Below are 23255 nucleotides of genomic sequence, written 5' to 3'. Positions count from 1 at the left end.
CAGAGTTGTATGGATACAAACAAATTAATTCCAGATGGATCAGAGACCAAAATGTAAAACCTAAAAATCCTGGAGGAAATCTTGGTGACCTTATTTTAGGCAAAGATTTCTCAAATATCATACAAAAAGTATGATCCATAAAAGAGCCAATTGATAAACTTAAAACTGATGCTATTCAAAAAATATTAACAGAAAGAAAACTGAAGGCACAATATATTTGCAAAGCATATATCTTCTTCTTCTTCTTTTTTTTTTTTTTTTTTTTTTTGCAATGGGGTCCTGCTCTGTTGCCCAGGCTGGAGTACGGTGGCGTGATCACCACCCACTGCAAGCTCCACCTTCCAGGCTCAAGCAATCCTCCCACCTCAGCCTCCCAAGCAGCTGGGACCACAGGCACACACCACCACATCTGACAATTTTTTGTATTCTGGGTGGAGAAAGGGTGTCGTCACGTTGCCCAGGCTGGTCTCCAGTTCCTGGACTCAAGCAATCCACCCACCTCGGCCTACCAAAGTGCAGGAATTACAGGCTTGGGCCATGGCGCCTGGCCACAAAGCATATATTTGACAAAAGACTGGTGTCCAGAATGGACGAAAGATTTGTACAGATACTTCACCAAAGAATATACACAGATGGCATATAAGCACACTACAAAATACTATATATTATTAGTCAGTATGGAAATGCAAATTGAAACCACAGTGAGATACACAGTGAGTTGGTAAGGATGTGGAGGAACAGGAACTCTCATGTACTCAGGAATGCAAAATGATACAGCCACTCTGAAAAGTAGTGTGGCAGTTTTTTTAAACATTAAATATACATCTACCATGAGAGAGGGGGAAAAAAGCATATGTCCATATAAAGACGTGTGTACATGAATGTTCTCAGCTTTATTTGTAACAGTAAAAACCTGGAATAACCCAAATGCCCATGAACTGGTGATTGGATAAACAAACTGTGATATATACATACAATGGAATATTATTCAGCAACAAAAATTAACTATTGATACACACAGCAATAGAGATAAATCTCAAAACAAATGCTTAGTTTAACAACTCTGACAAAAAAAAAAAAGGACATTCTGTATGATTCCATTTAAATAAATATCTAGAAAATGCAAACTAATCTCCAGTAACAGCTGACCAGTGGAGGGGGCATTGGGAGAGAGCCATTACCAATGGGCAGGAGGAAACTTTTGGGGTTTAGATGTGTTTATTATTTTGATTGCAGTGATAGTTCCACAGCTGTATTCATTTAACAAAACTTATCAAATTATATCCTTTAAATATTTGCTGTTTATTGTATGTCAGTCATACCTCAATAAAGCTGTTTTGTTTTGAGACAGAGTCTCGCTTTGTCACCCAGGCTGGAGTGCGGTGGCGCAATCTTGGGTCACTGCAACCTCCGCCTCCTGGGTTCATGGGTTCAAGCGATTATCCTGACTTGGCCTCCCAAGTAGCTGGGATTAAAGGCACACATCACCATGCCCAGCTAATTTTTGTATTTTTAGTAGAGACAGGGTTTCACCATGTTGGCCAGGCTGGTCACAAACTCCTTACCTCAGGTGATCCACCTGCCTCAACCTCCCAAAGTTTTAGGATTACAGGCCTAAGCTGCGCCCGGCCAAAAATAAAGCTGTTTTTTAAAAACTATCTGCGCTCCCTACTTGGGAGGGCTGGACTCAAGTTCCCACATCTCTTTCCTCTTACGGGTATATTAAGGTCTTATTCATACATCCCTAAATTTCATATATCCCAACAGGGACTTAGGCTGGGACAGGAAGCCCTCTTCCTCCACCTCAACTACCACTTAGCCACCCACCATTTCCTCAAACCTCTTCCTTTCCCCACCAGACAGCTTAAACCAAGTCACACGTCTCATTGGTCTCAAACCAGAAATGAGGTCCCAACTCCTCATTTCCTAAGATATTTCCATGAACACAGCAATATCCTTTCCTACCCTGATTACCCCGCACCCTCCATTTTGGGTCCTTCTCATCCTGATCAGTGAGAATTGTTCTAGCAAGCAAACCTTAAATAGACCTCGTACCCTTTCTAGATTGCAAAGTAGATAAAAATCCAACTTTCCGTTAATTCAGGGATTAATTACTGAGCATCACTTATTTCTTGGGCTGTGGTTCTCAAAATGTGGTCCCAGGACCAACAGCTTCAGGATCACCTGAGAACCTGGGCTGCCACCGCCCCCTCCCCCACTACTAAATCAGCAACTCCGGAGTTGTGGGGCAGAAGTCAGTATTTTAACAAGGCCTCCAGCTGATTCTGATGCGCGCCACTCTTCTGGGGGTGTAAAAAACCAGAGAGGACAGGAAGAAAGTTAGAATTAAAGCATACCTACGAATCAGATAAGCGATAGGGGGAGGGGTGGTTATTTGAAAAACGATAACTAATTAAGAACTTGTATGTAGTAAGAAAACCTACCCTGCCCCAGAGAGTTTTCCCGAAAGATAATGGATTCCGACATTCACTTCAAGAACCGGAAGACAGAGCAGCAAGGGATCTGTCGCTGGCCAAGCAGGTCCCTGGCTAAGACACAGGTAGGGACAGCTCGCGGCGGTTCGGGGGTTAATTCTCGGCAACCCTCCCTCACCCGGTGCCCCACCCCCGCCCTGCGCCTGCGCGGTGAAGCGCCATAGAGCTGAGCACTCCTCCCAGATTCCTAGAGCGGACAGGGCGATGGCGGGTTCGCCGGGTGTGAGGCTTCACAGCGGTCCGGTGACCAAGTCGAGGTAAGGGTGATGTCGGCTCGCGGATAGCAGAGGAATTCCGGGTGATCTTGCCTAACGAGCGGCCTCACAGCGCCACCAGGAAACTGTGCGTGGTTTCTCGAGTCCTTGGAGAGTGAAGGCCCCCGGGGTCGCTCCCGGGCACGGAGAGCCGATTGATTCACGGCCTAGTGTTCGGTTTGTCCCCAGTCAGCCCTTGCTGGCCTTGGGTTCAACCGAATGAACGCCAGAAACTCTGTGGGGTGGGTGGAGTCACCAAGCGTGGTGCATCCACACGAATCAGCCTACCGTACTGGGAAAGAGCCACCTGAATTTGTGAGTGTTGGAAAAAGCAAAAGGGGAAGAAAAATGATCAGTAGTGTTATTTTTGGATAGGAAGGGCAGCTAATAACGTAGTGTTAAACACTAGAATTCACTGTAAAATTCCCCCCTCTGCGTTATCTTTCCAGTTATACCTTTTTTTGGTAGCATTAACCCCTAATTTTGTTTGAACATCTCTAGACTTGGAATGGGGAATGTGTGTCTTAAGTGGGTTAATCCCCTGGCTCTTGGATGTTGGGGAGGAAGCCTAATACATTCGGAGAGAAAAGCAACTGGAAGTCAAATGAGATTTTTTGTTTTCTCCTTCTTTTATATCTTGAGGATTTTTCTGGTGGTCTAGTCTCAGAGATCACATCTGTAGTCAGCACAATGATTCCCTTCCAAGCCCAGTGGTGCCCAGTTGCCTCCAGGTCCCAGACCTTTATGTGGACAAGAAAAGCTTACAGAGGAAATGGTAATTCTCCACTTGCACCCTGAGGTGTCCAGTTGCAGCCCATGGAGATCCAGTTCAATTATGAATCTCAAGAACATCACCTTCTGTCAGGTGAGAGGCAGGGTATTATATCTTTGTTAGTGGCTTTGGTGGGGTGGGGAGGACGAAGGGGTGTCACCCTATGCTAGTGTCTTCAAATGATCCCCCTTAACTCTGTTAGACAGTATTACCTCTTTAGTGTACCAAGCATAGTCACATGACTTTATTTCAAAATCTGGCAATCAAATTCTCATGCAGCTCTCTCCACTTTTTTAAGACCCCAAAGTCATTCATTTTTCCCTGTATAATGACCTCATTGCTAATCTGTCAGTTTTGGTCATTTTTCTTATCTACTGTAGGGGCATAGTTAAAAGTTCTGGAGTCTGACAACCTAGATTCAAACAGTAGTTTTGTCACTTAACTGGCTCCATTAAGTTACTCATGTATTTTACGATTCTGTTTCCTCACTTTTCAAGTGCATAGTAATTCATACCTTGAAGTTATTTTGAGATTTGTATCTATGTATTACTCCAGAATAAAGAACCCCAAAATTTAGTGGCCTAAAACATCAGACTTCTTAAACCACATTATTTCTTATTGTTCTGTAGGTCATCAACTTGAGCTGGGTTCACCTGGGCAATTTTTTTTTCTCTTGGTGTTTTCTGGGGTCATTTTGCAGTCGTCTCAGGGCTGACTCTACTGGGGCCAGGGTCTAGGATGGTTTCAATCACATTGTCTCAATGTCAGACTGTTAGTGCTGGCTATGGCTTGAGTCCTCATGTCTTCAGCAGGCGACCCTGGACTTTTTCACAGGACAGCTTGTTTCCAGTCAAAGAGAAGGCAAGCTCTTTTCATACCTACGTTTGTGTTTCATCTGTTAATGTCTCATTGATGAAAGCAGGTCATATGACCAGTTCTAAAGTCATTATAGAAGGTAACTACACAGGGATATAGGTACTGGGAGATAGGATTCACTGGGGTACACTAATACTATAACAGGCCGGGTGCAGTGGCTCACACCTGTAATCCCAACACTTTGGGAGGCCAAGGCAGGAGGAATGCTTGAAGCCAGGAGTTCAGGACCAGCCTGGGCAACAAGGTGAGACCCCATTTCTACAAAAATGTAAAAAATTAGCCAGGCATGATGGTGTGTGTGTGCCTGTAGTCCTAGCTATTTAGGAGGCTGAGGTGGGAGGATTGCTTGAGCCTAGGAGTTCAGAGGCAGCAGTGACTTATGATTGCACCGCTGCACTCCAGCCTGGGTGACAGAGCAAAATGCCATCTCCAAAAAAACACCAAGAAAAAAAAAAACTAAACAAGATCCTTAACGTAAAACTCTGAGCACAGATTTTGCTTACAGTAAATTCTTTATAATTGGTAGCCACTATTATTTTAAGTAAGATAATTTTGATCTCAGCGTTTTTCAGGTGTTCTGTAGGGTCTCATTTCCACATCATATGTTACTTCTTTTTGGTTTGTCCTCATTGCGCTGTTTTTCCTATGAGTCACCTTCAGTTGTTCCTTTTCTCACTCTAGATCTTCAGCTTCTTTTTAGTCTTGGAGCATCTTTATTTTATTTTACTTAGTTTTTCTCTCCTATATCTAGAACTTGTCCTTCCTTAATAATCTATTTCTAGACATCTAGCTCTTATCTTTCCTGAGAATCACTGCAGAATTGGACCTCCTCCTTGCAGTTTTACATAAATTGATATACTTAGTCCTTGTGTTTGTCTCTTAGAATATGTATAAAATAACATTTTATTATAGAGAAATACAGTTATACTAAAGTCAGTTTGTAAAGGAGAACACAAAACAAAATTTAAATAACCTTCAGCTCCACCCTCTAGAAATAGTCACTACTAACATTAATATATCCTTAAAATCATTCATCTAATTCACCAAATATTTATTATTGATAAATGTTTACTAATAAGATCATACCTTATTAATTACTAGCCATATAATATTAGTTATTAAGGGTTTGCTATGTGCCAATAACTGTTCTAAGTGCTGGGGATATAGCAGTGAGCTGAACACCCAAAGCCTTTGCTGTCAAAGTGCTTACATGCTAGTGGAGGGAAGGAGAAAATAAGTGAATGCTCATTATATTATCAGATAATGATAATGGTTATGGAGAAATTAAGCCAGGATATATCAGTCAGGATTCTAGCAGGAAACAGATGGCTCATTCCAGTGCAGTAATTCAAAGTTTCATGAAGAGGATGGGCATGATTACAGAAATCAGCAAGGGATGGAGAACAGCCATGGATCAGACAACTCTGGGGAGCAGTTACTACCTGTAGGTCTTCGGGGACCAGGGGAAAGATTGATTACCAGGCCCTGGAAAGTATAGCTGTAGGATTTAGCCATCTGATAGGAGCTCTGGCCTTTGCTAAAAGGCTCAGCTAGTGGCCCAGCAAGGAGACAGCCAGGATGTAGGGTGACCAGTTCATCCCAATTTGCCTGGAATTTAGCACTGAAATCTGCAATAGCCCCTTCAGTTTTAAGCAAACCAGTACAGTTAGTCACTCTACTATTTTCCCACTTGTTCCCAAATCTACTTGCATACCAGAGGGCATGGAACCCCAGGTGGTGCAGTCTGTCAACATTAGTCTCCTGGTACAGAGCAGGGTGGGGCACAGAGCAGGTTGGAGAGTAGATCTGGAGGGGTAAAAGGACAATATTCATTATAATCCACCACTTTTATCCTGCAATATCCACCCCAACATAGCCGAAAAACAAAGTCCCTTAAGCTGCCATTTCATTTCAGGTTGACATAATTAAATCATATTCCCACCGGAAACCTGGAATTTAACTACCGCTAGTGCCCTTCATATAAAACAGTGAAGGAGATGGGGAAAAGACATAATTAACATAAAACATGACGGCTACTGTTTTTGCTATTCACAAAGCCTAAATTGATAGTCCTAATTTTCTTCTTCCATTACCCGTTTATATCTCCCTTACTCTCTGCCAGCACCTTGGTGGCATAAATTTCTTTACGTAGTTAAGTAATATAAAGCTGCTTTCCTGGATGATCTGAGTCCTCAGTAATCCTGCTTCTTTCAGGCTGCTTCAGTGTACCATTGACTAGGCCTACTAGACGTGAGAGGACTAAGACGCATCCTATTGAATCCTCTTGAGTTCCAGACATAGACTTTCTTGCCCTTCCTATGTTGCAGCAACCAATTCCCCCTTGGTAATTGAGATCAGTCATCCTGGCCAGTAAAGTGATCCCTTCTATGTTGGTTCAGCAGCATGAGGATCCCAGAATGACCAGGAGACAGTTTCATCTTTGAAATTAACAAAATCATGACTTTGTTCCATGGTGGAAACATTTCTCCTTTGAGCACTAGAACTTCAAACTCACCATGCCAACAATTATGGGGATAGGAAGCAAAAATAATACAAGCAAATTATTAGGTCTCTAATAAGAGGAACCATTCTCACTCTTCCTCCACCCTTGGTTCCTGTACCTGTGTATGTATTCTGGCCACGGTGAAAAAAACAATATTTATTGTCCTTTGATTTAAGGCATATATTGCATCTATATGACAGCACCCCAGACTTACAGGGTGTTGTGTTGTTGACATAACTCAGCCTTTAGCAGATCATTCCACATACTTCTGGATTAATGGGCATATGGCAAGACCTATGAATTACATGTATGTGAATTCACTGCTATACTTTCTTTCCTGAAAAATGAGTTATTTGGAGGCAACAGAGTATCGAATACCGTGGTAATAAACATAACCTTAAGTCAATGCAAATTTGTACCTGGACTATGTATTTAATACTTTGTAAACAAATTGCTGCCCTCTTTTTGATAGAAGTGGTTCAATGTAATGAATCTGCCCCCATTTCCAGGGAATGGTACCTTTTTAGGGGCTTGGTTTTGGTCTTGGCTGTTAGCTGCTTGGCCACATAGCAGTTGTGATAGGCATATCAACCTTAATGAGGGGAGGTCCCTATTTTTGAGCCCATATATAGTTTTCATTCCCGCTGCCATGACTACTTTGTACATGAGGCTATTGGATAAGCATTGGAAAAGGGACTCATTGACAGTCATAAAGTAGATCGTCATGTCTGTCTGATGGAAAGCCTTCTCCACAGTGGATGCCCTTTGGTGAGGATTCACATGGGACACAAATATATTCACATTCATTGCCCATTCTGGGAATTCCATCCTCATACTTTTCCCCCAGAATCTTTGCTTCCAGTCCTCCAATCTTGTTCTTTCCAGGTACCTACATAATCAAATAACCCATTAGTCACTACCCATGAATCAATATAAACATATATCTTAGGCTATGTTACCTTTCATGAAAAGTGGACAACTAGGTACATATGTGAAATTCTGCCCACTGGGAGGATTTGCCTTCACCAGTGTGTTTGAGGCCACTTCTGAGTAGGGGTGTAAATGAAAGCTATTTACTTTTGGCTGGTGCCACTCCCCACCATTTGTAAACCAGTTCTGTAATTTTTCCTCGGCTGTTAACTGATAATAGGAAATTCCCATGAGACTATAAACATAAATTGAGGGGCAGAGGTAGTGAAGCAATAGGACCAGGTACTATGGAATCCTAGTCACTTGCATATGGAATTTACTTTTCTTCTAGACTTTCTTTTGCAATGGAACGTTGCTTTGTGTGTGATTTGGTGGAATAACAACCAATAAACAATGAGCAGTCTGATGTGTAGTCATTTGGTGCTCTGTGTTCAAGTGTGAAATCTCTGTCAGTGCCCAATAGTAAGCCAGGATCTGTTTTTCATATAGAAAATTGTTGCTGACAGAAGATGTGGCCCTACTCCAGGGTGGTTCTCTATGGAGGCTTGTGAGAGGCTCTATACAGCATCCATGACTGCCACTGACACTTCCAATACCATTAGTTATCCTGGTAATAAGAGTCTCACTCAAAAGTAGCAACGTTACAAGTTAATTAAATTGGTCATTTCAGCTCATTGAGCTGTGGTATCTGTCACCTCAAAAATGCAGAGGCGCTCCAAGTCTTACACCTCCTTGCAATGGTAAAATTTGGGTAGAGCTATAAATGAAGTGAGAAAACAAGCCATATGACTATCTGAGAGTGTTCCAGGAAGAGGGACTAGCAGATCTCAGTGGCTCCTAAATGTATCAGGAACAGAGGGAGCCTGGGGTAGACAGGTATTAGGGGTGGTAGTGGAATGAAATGAGGGCAGAGAGAAAGAAAGGGACCAGATCATGTGGAACCTTATAAACTATAGTAAGGACTTGGAATTTTATTCCCAATGTAATAGGAAGCCATTGGGGTTCTTTATACAGGATAATGAGAAAGGAAAGTTAGGGAGAAGAAATCAAATGTTTTAAGAAGAGAGTAATCAACTATTCAAATCAATCCAGAAAAAGATTGAGAAGTGACCACTGGCTTTGTCAAGATAGAGCCTATTAGGGACTTTAATAAATGCAGTTTTGATGGAGTTTCAGAGATAAAAGCCTAATGACAATGGACTAAAAAGAGAATAGACCAAATGTTGGTTACAGCATAGAACAATGTGAATTCCTCATACACCATCCTGATGGAAGTCTAAATTGGTTCAACTACTTTGGAAATACCTAGTTGAGACCCAAACAAGTCAAGGTTATATAAATTTGATATATAACTTATAGTTTATATAACCTAGAGAAACATTTATATATGTGTACCAAGATAGATATACAAGCATATTCGTAACAACATTGTTTATAATAGCAAAATGTTATTGTTTATTGAAAGAGAATAGGTAAATAAATTGTAGTGTATGTTACGCTGTAGTAGCAAACATGAATGGACTACAGCTACATACATCAACATGGGTGGATCCTCCAGGCGTAATGTTGAGCAAACAAAGCAAGCCACAGAATACAAGTAGAATTCCATAAATATATAAAGTTCAAAAACATCCTGTTTTAGTCTGCTAGTGCTACCATAATAAAATACCATCTACTGGGTGGCTTAAACAACAGAAATTTATTTTCTCAGAGTCCTGGAGGCTGAAAGTCCCAAATCAAGGGACCAGCAAAGTTGGTTTCTCCTGAGGCCTCTCCATGGCTTGCACATGACTTTTCTCTTCACGCGGAGAGTGGCTTTTCTCTGCATGCATGCCTCCTGGTGCCTCTTCATCTTCTCCTGAGAACACCAGTCTTATTGGATTAGAGCCCTCTCTATGACCTCATTTAACCTTAATTACCTTCCTAAGGGCCCTCTCTCCAATCACATTGGGAGTTAGGGGTTCAACATATGAATTGGGGATGGTGACAGGGAGGGAGGGGGCAGTGCACAAGCACAAGTCAGTCTATAACACATGCAAAACCAAACAATACTTTCTTAAAAATACAAATATTTGGTAAACTCTGAAGAAAGCCAGAGAAGGATAAACATAAAATTTAGCACAGTGATTGCAAGAGTAGGTGGGGGAAAGAGATTGGAGGAGGAAGACAGGAACAGGGAAGCATGCAGAGGGGAATTCTAGCATATTGGAAACTTTATGGTAATTTTTTTTAAGTTGAATGGAAGGTTCAATTTTGTTTGTTGTATTATTTTTAATTGTACATATATGCATATAGATGTATCCATATTTTTGTATATAAAATAATAAATGAGAAAGTAAAGTTTTTCAAGGAGAATTGCTATAAAGGGAAACAGAAATAAAGCAATAGAAGGATGGAATATAAGGTCAAGGTTTTTTGTGTTGTTGCTTTTTAATATATTTTTACTGACTTTTATTAAATCTAGTCAGGCATAATTTATGGACAATAAAACATACCTCTTTTAATTGTGCATTTAGATGAGGTTTTAGATGAGAATAGAGTCTCCCTCTGTCACCCCAGCTAGTGTGCAGTGGCGCAATCATAGCTCACTGCAGCCTGAGCCTCCCAGGCTCAGCTCAATTGATCTCCCACCTCAGCCTCCCAAATAGCTGGCATTACAGTTGCACATCACCATGCCAAACTAATTTATTTTATTTTGTAGAGACATGATACTGCTATGTTGCCAGGGCTAGTCTCGAACTCCTGGGCTCAAGCAATCCTCCCACCTCAACCTTCCTGAGTGCTGGGATTACAGGTGCGAGCCACCACACCCAGCTTGCTTTAGATGAGTTTCGACATATATATAGACCATGTCCACTACCCTCCCAAGCAAAACATAGAATCTTTATATCAACACCCTTCTTCCAAATTTCCTTCCAGTCCATCCCCATCCCTAGACAACCATTAATATGCTCTCTGTCACTACATATTTGCTTCGGCTTCTCTAACATTTCATGTAAATGGAATCATACTTGCCTGCCTTCTTTAGTTCAGCATAATGTTTTTGAGATTCATCCATATTGTTGCTTTATCAGTAATTCTTTTTTATTGCTAAATAATATTCCATTGTATGGATATATTATAATTTGTTTATTGATTCACTTGATGATGAACATTTGGATTGTTTTCATTTCTGGCTGTTAATAAAGCTGCTCTAAACATTTGTGTACAAGTCCTTCTGTGGACATATGTTTTCATTTCTCTTGGATAAATATTAGTATGTAGAAGTAGAATTGCTGGGTTGTATGGTAAGAAAATGTTTAACTTTATGAAAAGCTGCTAGAATTTTCTAAAGTAGGTATACCATTTTGTATTTTCATCAGCAGTGTTTGAGAGTGCCAGCTGGTCCACAGACTAGTCAGTATTTAGCCATTAACTATGTTAGTTGTATTGTCAGTAATGGGTATTTACCAGTAGCTCCTTGAGGTTGAATTTTATTTCCCTGATAACTAGTGATACTGAGCATTTTGTCATGTGCTTACTAACTATTCATATAACTTATTTTGTGAACTGTGTATTCTAATCTTTTGTTCGAGTTGTATTATTTTTGAGGTGTAAAAGTTCTTTGTATATTGTAGATATATAATCGTCAAATATATGCTTTGTGAATATTTTCTCCCAATCTGTAGCTTGACTTTTTTTCTCAGTAATGTCTTTTGAAGAATAGAGGTTTATAATTTTGATGAAGTATAACTTACATTTTTTATTTTATGATCCATGCTTTTGGTGTCCTATCTAATATCCTTGTCTGCCCCCAAATCATAAAGATGGTCATCTCTGCTTTCTTCTAGAAGTTATATACTTTTAGCTTCAATGCTTGGATTTATGTTACATTTCCAGTTAATTTTTGTGTACAGTGTGAGGAAAAAGTTGGGGTTCATTTTTGTCATTATGATATCTGCTTCTGACACTTTTGTTTTGTTTGTGTGTTCATTTGTTTTTGGAGACAGGGTCTTGCTCTGTTGCCCAGACTGGAGTGCTGTGGTGCAATCACAGCTCACTGCAGCCTCAATCTCCCAGGCTCAAGTGATTCTCCCACCTCAGCTTCCCAAGTAGCTGGGACTACAGGTGTGCGCCACCACACCTGGCTAACTTATATTTTTTATAAAGACAGGGTTTCACCATGTTGCCCAGGCTGGTCTCGAACTCTTGTACTTAAGCGACCTACCTGCCTCAGCCTCCCAAAGAGCTGGGATTACAGGCATGAGCCACCATGCCTGGCTTAGTTTCAACACTTCTTGTTGAAAAGAGTTTGTCCTTTCAATATTGAATTACCTTGCCACCTTTATTGTAGATCAGTGGTACATATGTTTTTGGATCTATTTCTCAAATCTGTTCTGTTCCATTAATAGGTATGTCTGCACTTACACCAATGCCACCCTGCCTTGATTACCGTGGCTTTAGAGTAAAGCTTGAAATCTGGTAGTGTAACTACTCCAGTTTTGTTCTTCTTTCTCAAAGGTGTTTAGCCTCTTCTGTGCCTTTCTATATAGAGTTTAAAACTAATTTGTGTTCCCCAGTGGAGCTGAGGGAACACAAAGGCCAAGGGAGCTGAGAGGCCACATAAAGAGGCTAACAAATCCAGTTTCCTAGAAAGAATCACTTAGTAGAGATGAGGAGAAGTCATGTCTGAGGTGGCCGCAAGATTGTGGATCCCCACCCTCATCCTCAAGAAAACACTCTTTATGTAGCAAGCTTTTTTTTTTTTTTTTTTTTTGGTAAACATGTGCAGCTTGTCATGTCTCAGACCCTCTTAAAAACTCCGACCACTGGGGAAGTTAGATAAGCATCTTTATGAGGGGTTATCCCTGCTACAGGCAACATTTCTTTATGAGGGGTTATCTATGCTACAGGAATACCTTAGCATACAGGAGTCAAACATAGGTCATTATGGTGGTTTCATTTCAAGATGGCATTACTCTTATCATCAACAGGCTGTTTTCCTCGAGTTTGTCAGTTCATCCAAAAAAAGACCTGCTGGGATTTTGATTGGCGTTGCTTTGAATCTGTAGATCAGTTTGGAGAGAATTACCATCTTAACAATATTAAATGTTCTTATTTATAAGTAATTGTATATTTCTGTTCTTTTTTAGTTTATCTGAGCAGTTTTGTTTTCATTATGCAAATGTTGCACATATTTTGTTGAATTTCTAAGTATTTCATTGTGGGGTACAATTAAACATTTTAGACTGTGATTGTTAATTGCTTGAATATATAAATACAGTAGGGTTTTGTATTCTGTTCTAGTAAATGGATTTAAAAGTTCCCATAGCTTTTTTGAGATAGGGATTTTTTGGTATATGTGATTGTGTAGTCTCTAAAGACAGTATGACTATTTTCTTTCCTATTTGTATGTGTCAGTTATTTCTCATGTCTTATCTTATTGGCTAGGAATGTTGAGTAGAAGTGGTACAATATTGAAGAGAAGTGATAAGAGTAGGCATCTTTGCCTTACCCCCTTGTTCCTAGGAGAAAGGCATTCAGTATTTAACCATTAACTATGTTAGCTGTAGGTTTTTCTTTGCTTTTTATTGGAGTAGTCAATTTGCATAGAATATAATTGATATGCTTAGATTTAAATGTACCAGCTTCTTATTTTGTTTTCTTTGTTTTTTATTCCATTTCTTTTTTTCCTTTTTGTCCAATTTTAGATTATCAGGTTTTTGCACTTTTTCTTCTGTTAGCTTATTATTTATACAGTCTTCTATTATTTTAACAGTTATCTCATCCTAGGCTTTCTCACATGTGATTCTGTGAAAGAATTAAGCCCCAACGCTATCAGGCTGTCTTATACATCTACTATGGTATTAACTGTGTACCATCATTGGAGAATTAAGAAAATAGTCACTCAATTCATTTTCTGTTTCATTCTCTTTTGGAACTCTGGTTGAAAAAGGCTGCCTTAGAAATTAGAACATGTACACTGGATTTATTAGAGTTTAATTTACTACTTCTAAGACAATGCTGAGACCCTATAATACTGTAGTTCTTCTTATCCCCTCCTCTTGTGCTATTTTTGCCATATATTTTAATTTATGTATTTTATAAACTCCATAAAACATTCATATTGCTTTAATCAGAAAGTACACATTTAGATTTACCCAGACACTTTACTTTTCCAGTGCTCTTCATTCCTGCATTACCTTGCTTGCATCTGGGATATTTTTTATTCTTGAAGAATTCCATTTAGTATTTATTTTAGTGCAGGTATATTTTTAAAAACCTTTCTTGGTTTTTATTTAACTGAAAATATCTTTATTTTAACTTTTCTTTCAGGCATTTTATCTTATTATGCAAGTCTATGTTGGCACTTTTCCTTAAGCACTTGGCAGATGACGTTCCATTATCTTCTGGTTTTCATCATTTCTATTAAAGTTAGGGTTGAGAGAGAATTCTCCATGGGCTCTTGTGGATCTACACATCTTTTAAGCAAAGGAATTGCCTGCATTTGTTCTGGACTGTTTTAAGAATGTTGTGGCCGGGCACAGTGTCTCACACCTGTAATCCCAGCACTTTGGGAGGCTGAGGCGGGCAGATCACGAGGTCAGGAGATCGAGACCATCCTGGCTAACATGGTGAAACACCGTCCTACTAAAAATACAAAAACAAAATTAGCCGGGCGTGGTGGCGGGCGCCTGTAGACCCAGCTACTCGGGAGCTGAGGCGGGAGGATTGCTTGAACCCAGGAGGCAGAGGTTGCAGTGAGCCGAGGTTGCAGTGAGCCGAGATCACACCACTGCACTCCAGCCTAGGCAACAGAGCAAGACTCCATCTCAAAAAAAAAAAAAAAAAAATGTTGTATAGGAGGCAACCTTTGAATATAGTGATAGTGTCTCCCTCTAAAGCAGAGGACAGGTGTCCTTATGTCCCTGCCTCAGGGTTCCTGTCCTGCAACACAACTTACTTGTGTCACCTTGTGGGAATTAGGGTTCAGGAAGGCAAATACTGCTATTCTGTCTAATGCTGTTGCTGTGAGTAATAAACTGTCATTTGTTTCTTATCTAGGATTCTCATGTCTTCTGCCAGGGGCTGTGAAACTGGGTAGATTGACTCGTTAGCTTGCAAGCAGGGTAAAATCCCAGATTTTTCAGCTTTTGATAGTGTTGGTAATAACGATGGGATGCTGACAGAGACATGACTTTCTGGAAGAGGAAGTATAAGGGCCTCACGGGCTCTTTAACAGATTTTGAGGGAAGTCCGTGAGAATTGGTAGTGAACATGTTGACCAAATTGTATGGTTAATAGAGCAATAAATGTTTCTTCATTTTATTGCCTGTTAATGAGTGGGAATTCAGGAGGTGATTGCAAGCCAAATCCAGGAAGAATGTTCAAAGACAGCTATCTAAACAGTACCCTGATTGTTGCTAACTCTCTTCCAGGGGAACTTCAGCCTCAGTGGTCAGCCTCAGGTGTGTGCCATTGTAACAAATAGCAGTTAGGATTCATATTGGGTGGACAAAAGTGTCCACCCACTTTCAGACAGTTACAGAGATATGTAGCTACACTGAGCATAAAAGGAGGAAAATTGATGAACACTATGGACAGAAACCAGGTGAATTGTTAGAACTTTGGCTGGTTTGCTTGGGTTAGTTGCTTAAAGATTAAGGAAGAATGGAAATAGCTGAGCCATCTTACTACTTAGTCCCTCCTGTAGTCTGTCATGCCAACCTTAGATCCCTTTGCAGATGACAGTAAAAGTCATTTCAGAGTTCTTTTGCAGTGGATCTAAGATGTGATAGAGGAACTTTGGCACCCTAGGAGAGAGGGGGCTTTCCCTCAGACAGACAAAACTCCTGCGAGATACCATGGACAAGATATTAACTCGTATCCAGGCTCTTACAGCTCCACACTGGAATTACAGTGCTGATGAAAATGACCAACTTGATATGAAGAATTAGATAAAGTGTACTGTTGTTACTGTTTCTATATCTGAATGTTTAGTAGGTATTAGTTCTTGTATTTCAGTATCACTTAAGTCCCAGAGGGGATCCTCCCTATTGTGAAGAACTGAATATAGGGAAGTGCCAGAAGTCCTTTGGGACCCCTAACAAACCTAATGATTCCTTTGAGCTAGTCTTTTTTTTTTTTTTTTTTTTTTTTTGAGATGGAGTCTGGCTCTGTCACCCAGGCTGGAGTGCAGTGGCACGATCTCGGCTCACTGCAAGCTCCGTCTCCCGGGTTCACGCCATTCTCCTGCTTCAGCCTCTCCGAGTAGCTGGGACTACAGGCGCCCGCCACCACGCCCGGCTAATTTTTTTTGTATTTTTAGTAGAGACGGGGTTTCACCGTGGTCTCGATCTCCTGACCTCGTGATCCGCCCGCCTCAGCCTCCCAAAGTGCTGGGATTACAAGCGTGAGCCACCGCGCCCGGCCGAGCTAGTCTTTATTTATAACTAATGATTCTGCTAATTGGAGCCTTTGGCAAGAGGGAAGAAGCCTTCACTTGGAAGTACCCCTTTAGGTTTTAGACTTTCACCCAAATTGAATGTGTTGTCAGCTCTCCAGACCATTTGTAGTCTGGCAGTGATATGCCTTTTGTAATAAACACCACTCAACAATGGGCTGATAGCCAAGAAATTCGATGGGAACCGGTGCTGTGGCATAGGCCTGTAATACTAGCTACTTAGAGGGCTAAGGTAGGATTGTTTGACCTCAGGAGTTTAAGATCAACCTGGGCAACCTAATGAGACTGCATCTCAAAGAAAGAAAAAAAAGAAATTCAGTGAGGCTTTCATGTGCCCTACCATCATAGGTATGTGGTATTGTTGAGTATAGGAATGGCTCCTCAAAAGTCAACTCAAAAAAGGTATCTAACTCTACCTTCCTAGCCTTTTTCTGGTTCACACTCCTTAGTAAGGAAGTTTGTTCACTGAATATGGCTGTTTCCAGAAAGGGATTATGTCTTCTTGGTCACTTCCTTAGAAATAACCAGGACAAAAGAGGTAGAAATTTTTTATAGACCTCATTTTGAAAATTTAAGATTCTGTTCTGACCATTCCTGGGCATGATGTTTCTTTCTTTCCCCTAATCGCAGTTGCTGGCCAGCCTGGTTGGTGGTAGGTATACCTTCCTGGTTACAGCCTAGCCAAAATGGAGCTTATGGGGTTCAAATTTAATTCTGGTCCAGCTATCTGGATTCTTTTGTTGGATAGCATGTCCTAAATCATAAAGATAATGATCACTCAGTTGATTGCACTGCTTGCAGAGTACACTTACAGTGGCTCATATAGACCATAACACAATACATTTTCTTGTAACCAATTTTCAGAGTGATTTATATTATCACTTTGTGGTCTGTGTTTACTGCTACAAATTGTCATATACAAATATAGATCCCTTTTTTTCCCGTAATTCAACAGTTTTACTTACTTTGGTATGTGAAAGGAAAATAAATCTCCAGACCCCAAAATCACTAAGCTAAAAGGAAAAGTCAAGCTGGGAACTCCTTAGGACAAACCTGCCTCCCATTCTATTTAAAGTCATACCTCTGCTCACTGAGAGAAATGCATATCTGATTGCTTCCTTTGGAAAGGCTAATCAGAATCTCAGAAGAATGCAGCCCTTTATCTCTTATCTACCTATGATCTGGAAGCCCCCCCTCCCTGCTTTGGTTATCCCACCTTTCAGATCGAACCAGTGTACATCTTACATATATTGATTGATGTCTCATGTGTCCCTAAAATGTATAAAACCAAACTGTGCCCTGACCACCTTGGGTACATGTCATCAGGACCTCCTGAGGCTGTGTCACGGGCATGTCCTTAACCTTGGCAAAATAAAATTTCTAAATTTACTGAGACCCATCTCAGATATTTGTGGTTCTCAGGTATATTCATTTTAAAAAATAGCTAATGCATGCAAGTGATGAAAGAGTCAAGCATTATCAAACTCTATGCAATAAAAAGTTTCTCAGAATTCCTCATACTCCTCACCATGTGACTCCCAGTTTTCTTCAGGTGTAATTATTGTTATTTTCCTGGATATTCTTCCTAAAGACATTCCTATGGGCAGAACTAGGATGGCCCTCCATTTGAATGAAAATAAAAACCATAATTTTCATAGTAAGATGAAAGGTATGCAGCATTATCCCATTTGGAAGCCTATTGATGTTTTCACATAATAAATTCAAACAGTTGTATAAAAACTCAATATTGAAGTGATTGCTTTACTTAAGGACTGGGATCATTCTTGTTTGTGGCTTTATTATATAAGGTATTGAGAGCATAGTACATGCTCCACTGGTGTGTTAACATTCAATCTTGTACCATTTCTAAAAATTGATAGAGAAGATGCAAATAAAGTAATTGAAGCATTTTCTTTTCCTTGTTTTTCTTTTTATCTTTTTTGTCAATACCATACTTTTAGTCCAAATCGATGGGTAGTGGTGAGATAAAGCCCAACCAACTTCTTTATCTTTTTTGAGATTCACACTGCTTGCCTTATATATGTTAATAAAATGCTTGTGTATTAGTTCTAATTTAGTCACAATTTACTAATCACTAATTAGGTTTCAGTATTCCTAGATCTCCTGTGACAAACATACAGAGCATATCTGGTACATCACTTCTATAAATGATTAATGTGATCCATTACTTATTGAATCTTTCTAGGTTTCCTCAGAGGGTAATGTTCATTTTTTGGAACACTCACACTATGATCACATTTTATAGGTAAATACTAATCTGTGTCACCTGAAACTTTCTTACAATATACAGAACACATTCCATTTGGATTTTGTTTATTGTTCCAGATGGTGAGAACAAGACCAAGATTGGAAAGCCAGCTTCAGAGGAGGGAATTACAGCAAAAATTGAACCATTGACAGAAGAGTCTAGCAGTCTCAGAGACAATGTTCTCCAGGATTCTGAAGGCAGAGAATTCTGTGAATTTGGGGATAAATTAAATGAAAAAGATCAGAACATCTTTAAAAGGAGACCTCATAACTGTGACGAATATGGGCAAAGCTTTGTTTGGAGTACAAGCCTTTTTAGGCATCGAAGAACCCACTGTGAGAAACCTTATGAATGTGATAAGTGTGGAAAGGCCTTTAGTGTGAGCTCAGCCCTGGTTCTGCATCAGAGAATTCACACTGGAGAGAAACCTTATTCCTGTAATTGGTGTTTTAAGAGTTTCAGTCGGAGCTCAGACCTTATTAAACACCAAAGAGTCCACACTGGTGAAAAACCTTATAAATGTGATGAGTGTGGGAAAGCCTTCAGTCAGAGCTCAGATCTTATTATACATCAGAGAATCCATACAGGAGAAAAACCCTATCAATGCAGTCATTGTAGTAAAAGTTTTAGCCAGCGCTCCGATCTGATTAAACATCAGAGAATCCATACTGGAGAGAAGCCTTATACTTGTAACCAGTGTAACAAACATTTTAGTCAGAGTTCTGATGTGATAAAACATCAAAGAATCCACACTGGGGAGAAACCATATAAATGTGATGTGTGTGGGAAAGCCTTCAGTCAGAGCTCAGATCTTATTCTGCATCAGAGAATCCACACTGGGGAGAAACCATATCCATGTAATCAGTGTAGCAAAAGTTTCAGTCAGAATTCAGACCTTATTAAACATCGAAGGATCCACACTGGAGAGAAACCCTATAAATGTAATGAATGTGGGAAAGCTTTTAATCAGAGCTCAGTCCTTATTTTACATCAGAGGATTCATACTGGAGAGAAACCCTATCCCTGTGATCAATGTAGCAAAACCTTCAGTAGGCTTTCAGATCTTATTAATCATCAACGAATTCACACTGGAGAGAAGCCTTACCCATGTAATCAGTGCAATAAAATGTTTAGTCGAAGATCAGATCTTGTTAAACATCACAGAATTCATACAGGTGAGAAACCCTATGAATGTGATGAATGTGGGAAAACCTTTAGTCAGAGCTCCAACCTTATTCTTCATCAGAGAATCCACACTGGAGAGAAACCTTATCCATGTAGTGATTGTACTAAAAGCTTTAGTCGCCGTTCAGATCTTGTTAAGCATCAAAGAATACACACTGGAGAGAAACCATATGCATGTAATCAGTGTGATAAAAGTTTTAGTCAAAGCTCAGACCTCACTAAACATCAGAGAGTACACTCTGGTGAAAAGCCTTATCATTGCAATAGTTGTGAGAAAGCCTTCAGTCAGAGTTCTGACCTTATTCTTCATCAGAGAATTCACACTGGAGAAAAACCGTATCTATGCACACAGTGCAGCAAAAGTTTCAGTCAGAACTCAGACTTCATTAAACACCAGAGAATCCACACCGGGGAAAAACCATATAAATGTAGTGGGTGCAGGAAGGCTTTCAGTCAGTGCTCAGCTCTTATCCTACACCAGAGAATCCACACTGGGGAGAAACCAAATCCATGTGATGAGTGTGGCAAAAGCTTTAGTCGGCGTTCTGATCTCATTAACCATCAGAAAATACACACTGGTGAAAAGCCGTATAAGTGTGATGCATGTGGGAAAGCCTTTAGCACATGCACAGATCTTATTGAACACCAGAAAATCCATGCTGGGGAGAAACCCTACCAGTGTGTTCAGTGCAGCAGAAGTTTTAGCCAACTCTCTGAACTTACTATTCATGAAGAAGTCGATTGTGGAGAAGACAGTCAAAATGTGATGAATGTGAGAAAACCTTTAGTGTATACATCAACTCTATTCAGTACCAGAGACACCATACCAGGAAAAAAATCTAATGAATGCTGTTGATATTGATGAGTATGAAAAAGGTTTTAATCAGTGTTCAAGTCTTATGCTACATTAAAACCACACTGGATCCACGTGTGGTGGCTCATGCCAACACTTTGGGAGGCAGAGGTGGAAGTATCATTTGAGCCCAGGAGTTTGAGGCTGCAGTGAGCTGTGATCCCACCATTGCACTCCAACCTGGGCAACAGAGCAAGACCCTATTTAAAAAAAACACCAGTACCACATGGGAGAAAACATTAATTCAGTTTTTATAATGAAAGTTTAACTCAGAGCTCAAGACATTACTAAAATTAAGAAAAGTTCTCCAGCCTGGCCAACATGGTGAAACCCTGTCTCTACCAAAAAATAAAAAATAATTAGCTGGGCATGGTGGCAGGCGCCTGTAGTCCCAGCTATTCGGGAGGCTGAGGCATGAGAATCACTTGAACCTGGGAGGTGGGGGTTGCAGTGAGCCAAGATCTGCCACTGCATTCCAGCCTGGGCAACAGAGTGAGACTCTGTCTCAAAAAAAAAAGAAGAAAAAAACTCTGAGGAAGAGTCCTGTGAGTTGTGGGAAAACCTTCAATGTGAAAAACATTTTTACTGAATGTCAGTATACCACAATAGAAACATTTCTATCTTTTCTATAATGCTGGAAAAGCTCTAGTCTTATTCAGACATAACCTACAGGAAGAGAGTTGTATTACTGTAAGAGATCTAATGCAGAACTTATCGGATATTGTAAAAATCAGTGTGGGAGATATTCAGTCAAAAGTCAGAAGGAAATGTATTATTGTTATAATGTCAAACCTTTAGAGAGCCTAAATTACCAATTGCATATCAAATTTTTTTCGATAATGTAAGGAAAACTTAAATCCTCTCCATATCCTAATTGGCATTTATAATAAAATGACACTTAACCTTGACAGCTAGAGTCTTTCTTTATGCTAATGCTAGATATCTATTTTTAAATTCCACGTGTGTAAACATGCTATACTATTCCGATATTAAACTTACTAAGTACATAATTCCAGTGCCCCCTTTTCTCAGAAGTTTTGTTTTTAGTTTTGGGGGGTATAGTTTTGGTTTTCCTAGTGCACATCAGTTTGTGCAAGTTCTCGTAATGTTCACAGCAAATATAGATTTATTTTGCTTTGAATAATTCAGCCCCTAAACTTATATTGGTTTGAAAGTTCTTCACTACCATTTAATCACAGCTTCTAAACATGTGAAACAGAATCTTTAAAAACATTTTCCATATGTCAGAGTGTAGAGATGTTTCTAGCAGCATTTATCTTGTCATCTATAGATTGAACAAAAAGTGGTGGCTGTGAAATTGTGATTTATAATAAATTTATAATAAATATATATTTGGCCTTCATCCCCTGGTACAGAGCTCCTAAAACTCTTGAAATTTCCTGAGTGGTAAGAATAAATAGGATGACAAGCCCTTTAACCACACCTGAGTTTATGTTAATGGGATTACTTTTGGAAAGACAGAACCACAGGATGGGGGCTAGTTGCCACGAGAACCAACCATGTGATTAGAGGGTTGGAACTTTCAGATCAACCCCACCCTACCTTGACCTCTGGGAGGAGAGAGGCTGGAGACTGAATTCAGTCACCAGTGGCCAGTGATTGAGTCATTCATGCCTACGTGATGTGGCCTTCATAAAAAACTAAAGGACAGGATTCAGAGAGCTTCCAGGTTGAACTTGTTGAGATACTAGGAGGGTGGTGTATCTAGGGAGGGCATGGAAGCCCAGTGTTCTTCCCGCACACCTTGCCTTATGCATCTCTTTCATCTGGCTGATCCTTCATTGTGTTCTTTTACAAGAATCTAGTAAATAAACTTTTCCTACATTCTATGAGCCATTCTAGCTAATTCTGAAACTCAAAGAGGTGATTGTAGGAACCTTGGATTTATAGCCAGTTGGTCAGAAGCACCAGTGAAAACATGGACATGAGATTGGTGTCTGAAGTGCAGATTGGTGTCCGAAACTGACACAATTGGTGTCAGTTGTAGAACTGAGTCCTTAACCTGAAGCATCTATGCTGATCTGATTCCAGGTAGATAGCATCGAAATTTAATTACAGGGCACTTAGTGGGTGTCCACAGAAAATTGGAGAATTGTTTGGTATGGGAAAACCTCATACACTTCTGGTGTCAGAAATGTGAGTATAGAGAAGACAATAAGTTTTTCCTATACAGTAGCTAAAGTACCTACATGATTAATTTGTATAGTATATTCTGTGTAAAAATAAAGACTTTCTGATATTTTTTTCAAGTGGCAACATTCAGACTTTTTTGATTTCTGACATACATACTGAAAGCAGGCAACATACATGCAAAGTTTTCCACTGAAAAATAGAAATAGTTTGAAAAAATAAAAAATTCAAATTGTCCTTCTGGTATTAACAATTTGATAAGTTCTGCTACTAATTAATAGTACTACAAAGTTGTTTACTTTGATTGTCCCCCATAATTGTCCAGTTAATATTTTAATTTAGCAGACATTGTTAAATTCTATTCCTTCCTTAGGAGTGTGATGCTAAGGCAAGGCCTTTTGGGAGGTTTTGTAGTACATTAAAAGAATATACTATCTCTTCCAATGAAGTGTATATTGTATAGTGATAGAGACTAATATGTACAGAAAACACATGGCTCAATGTAATCATAAAGGTAGGACAGG

At 39.8% G+C, this 23255-nt stretch overlaps 2 protein-coding genes and 1 long non-coding RNA gene across 8 annotated transcripts in view; 2 read left to right on the top strand and 1 right to left on the bottom strand.

The window, feature by feature from the left end:
• ZSCAN30 (zinc finger and SCAN domain containing 30) overlaps positions 1 to 2615 on the bottom strand; it is a 41012-nt gene extending 38397 nt beyond the window's left edge. For 3 of the 5 annotated variants that reach the window (XM_063640535.1, XM_055234535.2, XM_055234545.2), the window contains exon 1: positions 2445 to 2595. The gene's annotated coding sequence lies outside the window, so the exon portion shown is untranslated. Of the gene's footprint in view, positions 1 to 2444 lie in introns of all 5 variants that reach the window. The other 2 variants (XM_063640544.1, XM_063640547.1) reach the window with 2 other exon arrangements.
• Positions 1 to 21488, top strand: part of LOC134736833 (uncharacterized) — a 141039-nt gene extending 119551 nt beyond the window's left edge. Inside the window, exon 2 of the long non-coding RNA XR_010121197.1 lies at positions 20692 to 21488. This is a non-coding gene — a long non-coding RNA (uncharacterized lncRNA). The remainder of the gene's footprint in view (positions 1 to 20691) is intronic.
• On the top strand, positions 2642 to 21488 carry LOC129458559 (zinc finger protein 271). Of its 2 annotated transcripts, none has more exons than XM_055234500.2 (3): positions 2642 to 2752; positions 3392 to 3614; positions 18620 to 21488. In XM_055234500.2, exons 2-3 carry the CDS (start codon positions 3566 to 3568, stop codon positions 20581 to 20583), a joined length of 2013 nt encoding a protein of 670 aa, XP_055090475.1. In that variant the 5' UTR covers positions 2642 to 2752; positions 3392 to 3565; the 3' UTR covers positions 20584 to 21488. The 2 variants fall into 2 exon arrangements, with proteins under 2 accessions (XP_055090475.1, XP_063496580.1); XM_063640510.1 differs by having other exon boundaries at positions 2684 to 3064.
• Positions 21489 to 23255: the final 1767 nt, after the last annotated feature.

Source organism: Symphalangus syndactylus, chromosome 1 (assembly GCF_028878055.3).
Source record: "Symphalangus syndactylus isolate Jambi chromosome 1, NHGRI_mSymSyn1-v2.1_pri, whole genome shotgun sequence".
NCBI classification, from domain to species: Eukaryota; Metazoa; Chordata; class Mammalia; order Primates; family Hylobatidae; genus Symphalangus; species Symphalangus syndactylus.
This window is presented reverse-complemented; position numbering and strand designations above follow the sequence as displayed.